Source organism: Perognathus longimembris, chromosome 2, assembly GCF_023159225.1.
Source record: "Perognathus longimembris pacificus isolate PPM17 chromosome 2, ASM2315922v1, whole genome shotgun sequence".
Classification (NCBI taxonomy): domain Eukaryota; kingdom Metazoa; phylum Chordata; class Mammalia; order Rodentia; family Heteromyidae; genus Perognathus; species Perognathus longimembris.
Window position 1 is genome coordinate 116461417 of NC_063162.1, and position 15292 is coordinate 116476708.

Consider the following 15292-nt stretch of genomic DNA (forward strand, 5'->3'; position numbering starts at 1 on the left):
AGTAGTTTATTGGAGATAAAAGTCTCACAGACTTTCCTGCTTGGGCTGGCTTCAAATTGCGATCCTCAGATCTCAGCCTCTTGAGTAGCTAAGACCACAGGCGTGAGCCACCAGTACCCAGCCTAAGTAAGTACTTCTAATTTAGCATTTTCACTTATGTTTTCAACATAAAAACAATGTATTATTAAGAAATTATGCAAGCAAACAATATTGAACAGTCAGAGATGCCATAGTTGCCGGAATTAAGTTATTCACTAACAGCATCATAGCATTAGAGCTGTGAAATGTTTGTCAGTTACTGTATGAAATTCTGAATTCAAAGTTTGAAAAGCAGTTGGTGGAGTGTTTAAAATGTAACATATAACTTTGAGTAGTTGAAAAGTTAAATGTACATGAAAGCTGAATATTCCTAAGAAAAATTTTACCTGTCTGAAGACTTTACTTATGTGAAGGGTTGTAATTATGAAAGGCAATTTTATGTTTCAGTAGGAAATTGAAAAGAATGACAGTTCATACTGTAGGTATAGCCTATGTTTTTACAGCTTCTCACTAAGGAACTTCATGCTAACAATTTTCAGTGTTCATTTGTCCTTGGCAAAGAGCAGCTGTTAGCTGCTGCCTTTTACAGCTATTTCCAGTTCTTCCTTTTCTAATTGCAACATTCTTTACACATTTTGAAAGCTATGTGGATCTAAAAGATATCCAGGAGTCAGAACATGATGGGTTACCTCCTTTTCCTTCTTAATGAGGCAGGTAAAGTGATCAGCTTTTTATTACTATCATGGTAACAGTCTATAGTGTTTATGTATCTCTTTAATTTTGAATACTGCTGTTATTTACAGCAAAGTGAGTTTTAATTCTGTCATGTGTGTTACCAAGGAAGTTGCTTTTATGTTAAAAAGTTTTTTCTCAGCTCAGGTAATTCTAGCAATACTCTTAAACTCAGAAGCTATTCTATAAACTATGGATATTCATGAACACCTTCTAGGAAGCTAAGAGTGAAAGTATATTTGACTCCAGTCTTAGTAGGCAGTTTGGCAATCTAAACCCCAAATTTCTCAGGACAGACTTTATTATCAGGAGCATTTCACTTCAGACTTACATTGTGTCAAGTATTAAAAATAATTTAGGGAAGATATAAAGGAAGACATGCAGGAGAATGTATGTAGCTTATATGTACAGATTGAGCCATTTTATGTGAGAGACTCAAGTATCAGTGGATTTTGGTATTGACAAAAGATACCATCCATGAAGATGTCTAATACATTTTATATCTTACCAATTTTTCATCATTAGTCTTTTTTGGGGGAAGGTTTGAACTTAGCTTCATGTTTGTGAGACATTTGCCCTTCCACTTGAACCTCCTCCTGATTGCTCTACCACCTGAACTACACTTCTATCCTCTTTTGCTCTAGTGATTTTTGAGAGAAGGTCTCATTTTTTATACAGGCTGGGCTGGACCTCTGGCCTCCTATTTACATTTCTCACTATATCTGGGGTGAGAGGTGCACCACCACACCCAGCTTTCCATTTCCGTCTAAATTAGTATCCCACATGGCTTTAATTGTCACGTCTTCTTACTCTCCACTAATCTGTGATCAGGTATATAGACTTTTCTTGACTTTCATGGTCTTAACATTTTTGAAGTTATTGACTAGTTATTTTTGAGAATGCTTCACCATTTGAGTTCTAATATTTCTCAAATTTAGGTAGATATTATACATTTATTTCCATGAGAACACCTCAGAACATTTTTAGTGCATCAAATTAAGATACATATATTGTCAGTATGTTTCTTGAGGTTTTAGTCATGATCACGTGATTAAGAAAGCATCTTCCATGTTTCTTCATTGTACAGTTACTGTTATTCACTTTACAAATGCTAAATATCTTGAGCAAAATTATTCAAGTATATAAAAATATATTTCCCCATTTCTAATCAATTATTTAATATTCATCTACAATATCCATCTAGCTAGGCTTGTAAGACAATTTATAGATGATATGAATCTGTTTTAAATGATCCTCATAAATGTGATTTTGTTTCTCTTTTTATTTGAATTTTTTATTGTCAAAGTGAAGTACAGAGGGGTTACCGTTTCATATGTAAGGCAGAGAGTACATTTCTTTTTTTTTTTTAAGTTTTTATTATCAAACTGATGTACAGAGGGGTTACCGTTTCATATGTAAGGCAGAGAGTACATTTCTTTTTTTTTTAAGTTTTTATTATCAAACTGATGTACAGAGGGGTTACCGTTTCATATGTAAGGCAGAGAGTACATTTCTTTCTTTCTTTTTTTTGGCCAGTCCTGGGCTTGGACTCAGGGCCTGAGCACTGTCCCTGGTTTTGCTCAAGGCTAGCACTCTGCCACTTGGGCCACAGCGCCATCTCTGGCTGTTTTCTGTATATGTGGTACTGGGGACTTGAACCCAGGGCTTCATGTATAAGAGGCAAGCACTCTTGCCACTAGGCCATATCCCCAGCCCTTTTTTTTTTTTTTTTGCCAGTCCTGGGCCTTGGGACTCAGGGCCTGAGCACTGTCCCTGACTTCTCTTTGCTCAAGGCTAGCACTCTGCCACTTGAGCCACAGTGCCACTTCTGGCCGTTTTCTATATATGTAGTGCTGGGGAATTGAACCCAGGGCTTCATGTATAGGAGGCAAGCACTCTTGCCACTAGGCCATATTCCCAGCCCGAGAGTACATTTCTTATTCAACTTTTTACCTCCTCCCTCATTTTTCCGCCTCCCTCCTCCCCATTTCCCTCTCCCTCCCATGAATTGTACAGTTGATTTACACCATACAGTTTTGTAAGTGTTGCTGTTGCATTGCTTTGTCTCTTTATCCTTTGTCCCTTGCATAAATCTATTTTTTAAGCTTTTAGAACTAATAACTGAATTCAGCAGGTTTACAGAATTCAAGGTCAATATATAATTTCAGTTGTATTTTTATATACTAGAAATGAGGGGCTGGGAATATGGCCTAGTGGCAAGAGTGCTTGCCTTGTAGAAATGAGTACATAGAATTTAATTTTTAGCAACACCCCCACAGGAAATATTGTACAAACCCAATATTTGATATCTATAACATGTGAATTCTACATTACATGGAGAAATATTACTTAAAAGTTTTTGTTTGGCAGTACTGTGGTTTGAATCAGGCCTCTCACTTAGCTAATATATACTCTTACCACTGAGCAACTCCACCAGCACTTTTTATGTACTGGTTGTTTTTGAGGTAGGATTCCACTTCCTGTGCAGATACTTCCCACGAAGCTAGGATGACTGACACATACTACTCTGTCCACCTAAGGCTGTTAGAGGGGTCTCATGAACATCTTTTGCATGAGCTGATCTTGAACTGCAGTCTTCCCTGTCTCACCCTCTTAAGTAGCTACGATTATAGGCCTAATCCATAGCACCCAGCTACTTAAGGGTTTTGATTAACAGTAATGATTACTTGAGGCAATAATAGCTGTGTCTGTGAAAAAGTAAAAGATTACATCAGGAAAATTTCTAGGCAAGACTTCTGAGTGTAATTCTGTGGAGAATGGAACTATGAATTTTTTTGGGGGGGGGGGGCAGTCCTGGGGCTTGGACTCAGAGCCTGAGCATTGTCCCTGGCTTCTTTTTGCTCAAGGCTAGCACTCTGCCACTTGAGCCACAGCACCACTTCTGGCCATTTTCTGTATATGTGGTGCTGGGGAATTGAACCCAGGGCCTCATGTATACGAGGCAAGCACTCTTGCCACTAGGCCATATCCCCAGCCCCGGAACTATGAATTTTAAATGATGTGTTTCCTGCTGGCTTTTCAGGCCTGTTGATCAAATTTTAGAAATGAAATAGAATTGAAGATGACTGAAAGCCACCAAAATGCCTTCTAAGTGCCACTATGGTTTTCTGCATGAATAACCAATATTGTATGTACATTTGGCAAATGACTGATTTTTTTTTTAAACCATCTTGTTCCTTTAAGTTCCTCTTCCATAATGCTATTGCTTCCTTAGGTCTATCTTCCTTCGTTCCTTTGTTCCTTTGTTCCTTCCTTCCCTCCCTCCACCCTCCCCCCGTACAAATTATTTTTCTCACAGAACATTTTGCTAAAGTAACACTGTAAAATAAATGAAAGACAATGTTATTAGTTAATCTTATCCTTAACTCTGAAAATTCAAGCTGAGTTCTATCAGAGAAGATAAGATCAAAATAGTTGAAAGTTTCCAAATACTTGGAAAAGACTCTTTGGAACCCATGCCCTTTGTATTTGTATGGCTAAAAATATATAGCAAAGTGAATGGAGTGCTTATTATTAGAAATAAACACAACTGGATGTAGTGGTGCATGTGTATAATTCCAGTTCTCAGATCAGAGAGCAGAAGGATTATTAGTTCCAGTCCAGCCCAGGCAACATAGCAAGACTATGTCTCAAAATGGAACAAAACAGAAAAATATTGCTCAGTCCTATCTCAACTACTAAAAAACTGGACAAGGTTTAGTTTGCTTTTCATCCCAGCACCCCCTTAAAAAACATGTACAGGGCTGGGGATATAGCCTAGTGGCAAGAGTGCCTGCCTCGGATACACGAGGCCCTAGGTTCGATTCCCCAGCACCACATATACAGAAAACGGCCAGAAGCGGCGCTGTGGCTCAAGTGGCAGAGTGCTAGCCTTGAGCGGGAAGAAGCCAGGGACAGTGCTCAGGCCCTGAGTCCAAGGCCCAGGACTGGCCAAAAAAAAAAAAAAAAAAAAATGTACAGCAGTACAACCAAGCAAATTATCTCATGGAGAATAATCAGTACATTACTCATACATTCTGTGAAAACAAAAAGTAAAATCTAAGGTGTCCATGAAAGATTACAGAATTATCTCTAGTATATTGTGGTAAGTATAGAGTGTGGAATAGATTGATTTACTCTTGTGATTTGAGGTGCTACAATAAAGTAGAAATACTATCTAAAATTTCTAAGATACTATACTAAGATTTCTACAACTCTCCAAAAACTTAAATAAGAATTTAAATTATGTATTTTATAGTATGTTTCAATTTGTGTATATATTTATAGTATATATATGCATAAGTACATATATTTACACATTATAAACAAGGTTCTTATTTACATAGTGCTAGTAAACTTTGGCTCTTTTTCTTTTCTCTGTGTCTGTCTCTGTCTCTGTCTTTCTCTCTCTCTGTCTCTCTCTGTCTCTCTCTCTCTCTCTCTCTCTCTCTCTCTCTCTCTCTCTCTCTCTCTCTCTTCTCTCTCTCTGCCAGTCCTGGGCTTGGACTCAGGGCCTGAGTACTGTCCCTAGCTCCTTTTTGCTCAAGGCTAGCACTCTACCACTTGAGTCACAGCACCACTTTTATGTAGTGCTGAGGAATTGAACCCAGGGCTTCATGCATGCTAGGCAAGCACTCTCTCACTAAGCCACATTCCCAGCCTGACTCTTTTTCTTTATTTGCAGTCTCAAGAAATTTTACTATGTGTTTCTATTTGCGTATTAAACACATTTTAAATCAGTATCAGACAACATATAAAAGACCTAATAGGGGACCTCATTATATAAGTGGGCTAGAAAATGTCTCATCATAGTCAGTAGATAATGCCCTAGGCAAGAAAGATGCCTTACCCTGACATTTAGCTAGAAGCATCCAGGAACTTTTATACTGTGGTATCTAAATAATGAAATCACCCAAGGAACTTAAATGCTCATGCATAAGTGCCACCTCAAACACTCTGATAATTGCTCAAGTTATAGCTTTGTCAGTAGAACACTTGGAAATTGTTCACTTATTAGAGGTACAGTCACACTTGAGAGTCAATATTTTATAAGTAACCTAAACAACTCATTTTTTTTTGTTCTTTAAATTGTATTTTGTTGAAATTGTTACTACCAGGTCCAAAGCTTGAACTCAGGGCCTGGCCACTGTCCATGAGCCTCTTTGTACTCATGGCTAGTACTCTAACACTTGAACTACAGTGCCACTTCCAGTTTTTGAGTAGTTAATTGGAGATAAGATTCTCACAGGGACTTTTTTCCTGCATGGGCTAGTTTTAAACTAGGATCCTCAGATCTCAGCCTCCTGAGTAGCTAGAATTATAGGCATAAGCTACTGGTGTCTGGCTTTTTGCAAGTGTTTTTAAAGCTATGTTTTACTATCCAAGCTGCCACTTAATTAATTGGGTAATGATAGATTTTTATATTCTCTGCTTTAAAATTTCCTTCCTCCTTTCTATCATCTGTATTGTCACAAGAGTTAATTTTCTAAAGTATAAAAGAATTATATCCTTGCTCAGCATAAAAACCTTTAATTATCCTTTTCAGAGAAAGTTATAAATTTCTTATCTGATACAACCTATTTTCAGTTTTATCTTCTGTTCATTCAACACTTGAGAACCTGAACTCCATTCTTACCAGTTCTCCCCCAGGGCTTATATTCATTCATTCACTCATTCATTCATTCATTCATACATTTACTTATATCTATTCCTTTATTTTGTTTCTGTTGTTAATTTTGATTATTGTGTTAGCTTTCCATTACTGTGACAAAATACCTGAGATAAACAAATTAAAAATGGAAAGGTTTATTTTGGCTCAGGCTGTTTTCAGAGTTTCCAGTTGATAGTCACTTAGTTCTGTAGCTTTGGCCTGTGGTAGCACAGTACATCATGGCAGAAACATGCAGCAGAGCTGGCCTGTTCACCTCAAGACCATAGGGAAGCAAAAATGAATGAAGAAGGGACTGTGCGCCAATAGCTTCTGCAAGTGTAAACACTCAGCCATCTAACTTCCTCCTAGTAGTGCCAGAGGCTGGAATCCAAGCCTTCAACATATAGGTTTATGAGAGAAATTCAAGGTATAGCAGTCATATTTCAACAAGAGATTCAGGGACAGAACAACACTAGTGCTTGTTGAATACATTATTAACCCAGGACTTTTCTGGATTCTTTATAAAATGTTGCTCATGTAATCCTTGTCACTATACCTATGGAGTCATTTTTCTTGCTGTGCAGATGGGAACTTTAGGTTTTAGAGAACAAATAACTTACTTAAAATTACACTTTAGGAAAATATGGTATTTTAAACTTCAGGTCTAATGTACTTTCCTCACATTGCTTCAATACTATATCCCCATACGATCTTCATTATAGTCTCTTTTCAAACATAGTGTACATAAACTTTTGATATTTTCAGCTTGGTTTTTAGTTCTTTATAAAAAGGAGGAATAAATTTAATAGTTTTAAAGGGTTAGGATATGGGATTGATAAGGGGGAAGGATTCAGTACTAGGTAATTACTATCGCCTATGTATAGTCATTTTTATTAGTTGCTATGTTTTTCTTTTCTGTTATCAGATAGTTATATTGTACTATGTATTTTCATTTTAAAGTCTTTTTGGGGCTGGGAACATGGCCTAGTGGCAAGAGTGCTTGTCTCCTATACATGAAGCCCTGGGTTCGATTCCTCAGCACCACATATTTAGAAAAAGCCAGAAGTGGCGCTGTGGCTCAAGTGGTATAGTGCTAGCCTTGAGCAAAAAGAAGCCAGGGACAGTGCTCAGGCCCCGAGTCCAAGCCCCAGGACTGGCAAGAGAAAATAAATAAGTAAAATAAAGTCTTTTTTTTCCTCTGGTGTTCTTATAAGTACTAGACATTCTCACCTTTTGTTTACTGGTTTTGTAAGACCTATTTTTCAGTTTTTATTTGAACAAGACATCTGACTATTCCACAAATTGGCAGAGTAAAATTTTACATAATTAACAGAAATTTAAGTGCATTGAACTATAAAAACTTAATCAAACTGATTTTGTTGTCCCTATGAAGAAGATTATAAAAGAGCTCATATGTGTAGATAACTTTTGTAGGGCAAAGTACACAGCCTTTGAAACCTAACAATCTCTGTATGGGAAAATGTTACTATTCAACAAGAAGTTAGCTTGAGCAGCATGAAAATTTTGAATTTTTTTTTTTTAACTAACTTGTTTGGTAACATGTAATAATTGTTTCCTATATGTGTTTTCCAGATTTTGTTAGTATTTCTAATTGTTTCTTTAGGCTGTTGCTTTTGTAATTACTGCTTTACAACCTAATTTGAACAGTTTTTCCTTCATTAGAATGTGGAACATGTTCAAGCATTGAATAAGTGGCTGAAGGAGGGAAGAAAAAAGTGCCACTGCCTATCAGAAAAGAAAAAACAAAACATGGGAAATACAACCACCAAATTCCGTAAAGCACTCATCAATGGTGATGAAAACCTGGCTTGCCAAATATATGAAAATAATCCTCAGTTAAAAGAATCTCTTGATCCAAATACATCTTATGGGGAACCTTACCAGCACAATACTCCATTACACTATGCTGCTCGACATGGAATGAATAGAATATTAGGGTGAGTATTACTGTAAACAAATAGAAAACTATTGGCAAGAGGGGAAAGCAATTGTGATCTGCAAACAGATACAAATACTAAAATATGCCCACATTATTTCGTATAAGTTTTTTGGTATTACTTAGTACTCTTTTACTTCATTATACCTAAATTAGATAAAAAGTTTTAATAGGGCTGGGAATATGACCTAGTGGCAAGAGTGCTTGCCTCATATACATGAAGCCCTGGGTTCGATTCCCCAGCACCACATATATAGAAAACGGCCAGAAGTGGCGCTGTGGCTCAAGGGGCAGAGTGCTAGCCTTGAGCAAAAAGAAGCCAGGGACAGTGCTCAGGCCCTGAGTCCAAGCCCAGGACTGGCCAAAAAAAAAAAAAGTTTTAATAGCAAAATTGGTTCACATGTTGTTGCTATGAACTTATTTTAGTTATTCCATGTTTGTTAGAATAAAATATAGCACTTGATTTACTATACATAATATTGTCTTAGTGTACATTTCAGTTCTTAGAAAGTACTTGCAAATGATAAAAAAAAATTGTAGGAAATTGTGCCAAAGGCGAGGTTTCAAATTCTCTCTAACCTGCTATTTTAAGCTGGAAAACAGGTTTTGCCTTTCTAGTCATGGTCAGGTTTGAATTTACTTTCTTGTAATGGATTCATTTACTTGAAACATGCTTTCTAAAGTTAAAACATTTTCTTAAAAGTGAAAATGCAAAAAAAAAACTATGGACAGCAAATACTTGAAGATTCTTATTTACTTATATATGATATTTGCTAGTCTATAAAATAAAAGGACAAAGGATAGAATACATTGTAACTTTTTTAGAAGTTGATCATGTAGCAACGGGAGTCTGATGCTAGAAAAGAAGCATAAACTTCTTGGCTTATACCATGAAATAATAATTTTTGAACCACTGTGATTCTAAGCTTTTTAGAACCTTTTGCTTTCAACTTTTTATATTTCTTCTGTGTTCACACACTGTTCAAGTTAAGCTGTTCTTTTTCATATCTCTGGAATATGGCATGGGTGTTCTGTTTGCTTTGTCCATGCTGTGCCAGGAAGTTAGTTCTCCTCCATGCTCTCACCTTTCTATTGTTATCTACTTTCTTATTATCTCCTTTCAAGGTCCTGTGTATGCTACATGTATCATCTTAGATGGTTACAACTCACAGTAACCTTATTTAAAAAACAACTTAGAAACTTTTTTTATGGTACCACTTTGTGTTTTACAATTTTATGTATTTTCTCTCTGCTTACCCCTACCTTTTTTGTATTTCGAGCATCTAGCATAGTGTCTTATGCAAAGTATATAGCAGTTTTATAAAACCATTAGACAAAGATTTGTGTGTGAAAAAATTCCATAAGTAATTTAGGTCATCCAGCTCCAAGACTTTATCAAGTATATTTTGGCATTTATAGGTGTTGCTGTTAAATCATTAAAAAAATTTTAAATTCTAATTTCTGTACAGATGCATCTTAAATTTAGCTTGTTTGACATTTGTATTTTTATATCCCAAACTGAGTCTATATTAATGATAATAAGATATTGTGCTAATGTAATAATGGCAAATATCTATTGAGTATACTATTTTCTTTTTTTAAAAAACTTTTATTATAAAAGTGATGTATCGAGGGGTTACAGTTATATAAGGTAATGAGTACATTTTATATCCAACAGTGGTACCATCTTCCTCATTTTCTCCAGTAACTCCCCTACCCCCCAAGTTGTAAAATTAATTTCCAACATAGTGTCTAATGAGTATGGTTGGTTGCATTGGTTCACCTTTTGTCCCACCATTTCTGTTATTTCCCTTCCCTTCCCCAAATCAGATAAATTCATGTATAAGACAAAGGGTACTGAAATCAGAAACAGTGACCACAAGGAATAAACCAGAGGAGGAAAAAAAAAAACAAGACAAAAGGAAACAGACAAAACAAACAGTCCAAGAGTGTACTATTTTCTAGATTCTATTGACAATGTTTTGCATGTATCATCTCAATCACCACAGTTCTGTGGTATAGTTTTATTGCCTGCTTTTTATATTGAGAAAGCTGAAGTCATAAGGTTAAACAGCTTGTCGAAGCTCTAATAGCTTGCTGAAGCACTAATAGCTTGCTAGTGGCAAAACGAATTGCCTAGGTAGATGATTGAGCCTCTTTGTGCTCAAGGCTAACACTCTACTACTTGAGCTACATCACCACTTCTGGCTTTTTCTGAGTAGTTTATTGGAGATAAGAGCCTCACTGACTTTCCTGTGCAGGCTGGCTCCAAACGGTGATCCTTAGGCCTCAGCCACCTGAGTACCTAGGATTACAGGTGTGAGCCACCAGTACCCGTCTTACTCTCTTCATTACCAGTTTGGATTACGTTTATCATTTGATTATATACTTTAAATTTAATTGTATACTTTTAAAAATAATATCAACCGGGGCTGGGGATATGGCCTAGTGGCAAGAGAGCTTGCCTTGTATACATGAGGCCCTGGGTTCGATTCCCCAGCACCATATATACAGAAAACGGCCAGAAGTGGCGCTGTGGCTCAAGTGGCAGAGTGCTAGCCTTGAGCAAAAAGAAGCTAGGGACAGTGCTCAGGCCCTGAGTCCAAGCCCCAGGACTGGCCAAAAAAAAAAATAATAATAATATCAACCTATAATCAAATGTTTTCTTTTTGCTTCATTATTTGAAAAACACTCGTTCAGAATTTTCTTTTTTCATAGGGCTAGAGTTTGAACTTAGGGCCTCAAGCTTGCTAGGCAACTCTGCTACTGAACCATGCCTCTAATCCTCATAGTTTGTGTGTTAATATTAAAATCCTCAGATTTTTAATATCTTAATAGTAGTTCTATGCATATATCAACATAGTAGATCAATGTACCTTTTAAATACTTGCAGTTTATGGTTTAGCAGCTTGCTCATAATTTCTTTATTAAAGCATTTAGCATACTACTTTAAAATCAAATATTATCTTACTGCTTTCTTAATAATAACAGTTGTACCTTTAGAGTTATGAGTTGTTTTGTTTGAGAATTTTTTTTGCATAGTGCATAGTCACAAATGAAAATTTTTTCACCAGGGGGATATAATTGTACATATTTAAGATGTATATGTGATATTGTGCTATAGAAATATTGTTACTAGTATCAGATTAACTAGTATCCATTATGTCACATTATTATTGTGTGTATGTTAAGAATATTCAACATCAGTTGTTAAAGTAAATTTCAAATATACAAATTTCAAATATATTCATAGTCACCATGCTATACATTGAGTCTCTAGAACATAAATGATTTTGTAACTGAAACTTTTGACTAACATTTCATCTATCCTTGAACATCATTTTATTCTCTATTTCTATGAGTGTAGGTTTTCTTTTCTTTTTCTTTTGATGACAATATTGGGACTTGAACTCAGGGCCTCACACATTCTCAGCTTTTTTGCGCACAGCTGACACTCTGCCACTTGAACTGTGTCTCTAGTCTATCTTTTTTGCTGGTTAATTGGAGGTAGAGTCTCAGAGACTTTCTGTTCACGCTACCTTTGAACCTTGAACCTCATGTCTAGGCCTCCTGAATACCTCGGATTATGCACAAACCACATGCACCCAAGGAGTTAGCTTTTTTTTTTTTTTTTTGGCCAGTCATGGGCCTTGGACTCAGGGCCTGAGCACTGTCCCTGGCTTCTTTTTGCTCAAGGCTAACACTCTGCCACTTGAGCCACAGCGCCACTTCTGGCCGTTTTCTGTATATGTGGTGCTGGGGAATTGAACCCAGGGCCTCATGTATACGAGGCAAGCACTCTTGCCACTAGGCCATATCCCCAGCCCCATGGAGTTAGCTTTTTTACATTCTACATACAAGTAAGATCAGGTAATAATTTTTTGGTCTGGTTTGTTTCACTTAGTAAATTTTCAGTTTCAACCATGTTGTGACAAATTGCAAGATTTCCTTCTTTTGTTGTTATTACTTATTTTGTTGGTACTGTGGCCTGAATTAGGGGCCTCATGTTTGCTAGGCTTGCAATTGAGCCATACCTCTGGCCCTGTTTTTTGCTGGTTCATTGGAAATGGAGTCTAATGAACTTTTCTGCCTATGCCATCCTTTCAAGCCATGATCCTCCAGATCTCAACAGACATGAGCCAATGGCATCTGGGTAGAATTTTATTCTTCTTAAAGACTGAATAGTATTTCACTGTGTTATGTGTTTATCATATTTCTTTTGTTCATTCCTTCATGAATAATTATGTTGCTTGGTGTATATTGTGATAATACAACCAATATGGAATGCAGTTATAATTATGTTGCGTGGTGGATACTGTGATAATACAACCAACATGGGAATGCAGTTATCTTACTGAGACATTTATTTTATTTCATTTGAATATATACCAGAAGTGAGATTGTTGGGTCATATAGTTCTCTTTTTATATTTTTGAGAAACTTCCATACTATTTTTTATAATGACTATACCAGTTTACATACCCACCAACAATGTGAATCTGTTTTCCATATCCTTTGCCAACATTTACCTTTTGATAACAACTATTCTAACAAGTGTGATTCCTAATTGTGATTTTGATTTGCACATGTATGATTAGTGATATTGGACATTTTTTATGTACCTGTTGGCCATGTATTATTTGAATTATTATCTATTTGGGCCCTTTACTCATTTTAAAATAATGTTATTTGTGGGGGTTTGCTATTGATATTTTTCTCCCATTTTATAGGTTTCCTCTTATCAGTTTATTCAATTATTAATGAGAAAGATTAATTGCTTTCAGAAAAAATTAACTATTTTAGTACTATGTGTCTTGTAGAATAAGGCTAAATAGAACTTATTTCATCAGGATAGGATAACTAGTTACTTTTGTTTTATGTACTGTAAAGATTTCACTGGATTTAACCTTGCCTAACTTTCTAAAAACTCTGATTTATTTTGTTTTTTTTTCAGTTTTCTTATGCTACCTCTCATAATCTGGGATTCCTGCTTATTACTTTAGTGTAGACTCTTGCTGTTTAGCTAGATGTCTAATCTGTGACATATATTTATAGGCAAAGATAAAAATACCTAATCAGAGGCCTTTTAGCCAGATGATAAAGCATCAATTTGGAATGTCATTGATTTTTTTTTTTTTAAGGATTGAATCTTGGAGTCCTTATTAGAATACTAGCAGTCTGCAGGCAGCTAATTGTTACAAAGGCCTGCAGCCCACTAATACCCTTAACACTGTTAGGAAACAGACCAGAGAGGAAGGATAGAACAAAAACAATACCAACAAACCAATTCAACTCCAAGGGAGAGCTGAGTTGGGATGCCATTGTGACTGGAGAACAGCCAGGAGACAGGACACCGGACACGAACACAGAGACACGTGGCATGGTGTTCATTGATTTTTTAAAATCTCATTTCTTTAGCTCTATGGTAATGACAATAACAATCATCATTCTCTTTTCTTAAGTAGTAAGATATGATAAAAGCAGTGGAATTGACAGCTCAATCTGAACCCAAGTGCTATTTACATTTTACCACACCACACTGCTTCTTTTATAGGAATCTAAATTCATACTTGCTGCTTAATGTAGCAAAAAGACTATGAACTGTGGAGCTATTGTGTTCTAAGTTGCTCTGTAATTCATTGGTTGTATCATCTACAAAATAACTCCTTTGCCTTTTTGGAAATAAGCATAAGAGATGTGTGTTTGGTTATTCATAAGACATAAAGTCTTACTGGGTGCCAGTGGCTTATGCCTGTAATCTTAGCTACTCAAAAGGCTGAGATCTGGAAGATCATAAGTTAAAAACAGCCCAGGAAGAATATTCTACAAGATTCCATCTCCAAAATAACTAGCAAAAAGCTGGTCTAGAGCCCTGTACCAGTAGCTCACTCCTACAATTCTAACTACTCAAGAAGCTGAGATCTGAGGATCGTGGTTTAAAGCCAGCCCAGGCAGGAAAATCCATGAAACTCTTATCTCAATCACAAAAAGCTGGAAGTTGAGCTGTGGTTCAAGTGTAGAGTACTACCCTTGAGCACAAAAGCTCAGGGACAGAACTCAGGCCCAGAGTTCAAGCCCTAAGACTGGCAAACAAAAAGCTGGGCTAGAAGCATTGCTTAGGTGCTGGTGGAACACCAGCCAAGTGAGCAAGCTGAGCAAGCATGAGGCTCTATGTTCAAATACTAGTATTAACAAAAAATAGAAAATGAAATGCTTATGCATTAAGCATTGACATCGAAGTCCATAGCTTTGAGGATTCGTTAAAATGAACTTTTCAATTATTGTTTCCTGGGCTGGGGATATGGCCTAGTGGCAAGAGTGCTTGCCTTGTATACATGAGGCCCTGGGTTCGATTCCCCAGCACCACATATACAGAAAATGGCCAGAAGTGGCGCTGTGGCTCAAGAGGCAGAGTGCTAGCCTTGAGCAAAAAGAAGCCAGGGACAGTGCTCAGGCCCTGAGCTCAAGGCCCAGGACTGGCCAAAAAATTTGTTTCCCTCCCTCCCTCCCTCCCTCCCTCCCTCCCTCCCTCCCTCCCTCCCTCCCTCCCTCCCTTCCTTCCTTCCTTACCTATTTTAGGGGTAATTTTAAATGAATTTAAATTGAGGCATATTCTCTCTTACTCTGTATGCATACCCATAAACACAAGAACATACTCCATTTTCTGAACAGTATGCCAAACTTCTGAAATAGTACCTGGCAAATAATGAATGCCTAATCTGCATTTGTGACACAGAGAGATTTAAAGGAATGAAGGCTTAAGTATATGTTATTGACTGAAAAATAAGATTATTGTAAGAAATTGAGACTCTAGAAGAAAAGACTTATTTTGAAGGAAGTTCAGCTAAGTAAGGGAGAGAAAACTATGCAAGAGAAAGGGCTTATAAGAAGTTAAAATATTCTGCAGTTCTGCA

At 36.7% G+C, this 15292-nt stretch overlaps 1 protein-coding gene across 8 annotated transcripts in view; it reads left to right on the forward strand.

Annotated features, from left to right (window-relative positions):
- Positions 1-15292, forward strand: part of Ankib1 (ankyrin repeat and IBR domain containing 1) — a 110347-nt gene that overhangs the window by 25055 nt on the left and 70000 nt on the right. For 7 of the 8 annotated variants that reach the window (XM_048340003.1, XM_048340002.1, XM_048340004.1 and 4 more), the window contains one exon: positions 8105-8379. In XM_048340003.1, coding sequence (XP_048195960.1) covers positions 8192-8379 — 188 coding nt within the window. In that variant the 5' untranslated portion in view covers positions 8105-8191. Of the gene's footprint in view, positions 1-3829; positions 3920-8104; positions 8380-15292 lie in introns of those variants that run through there. The other variant, XM_048340005.1, reaches the window with a different exon arrangement.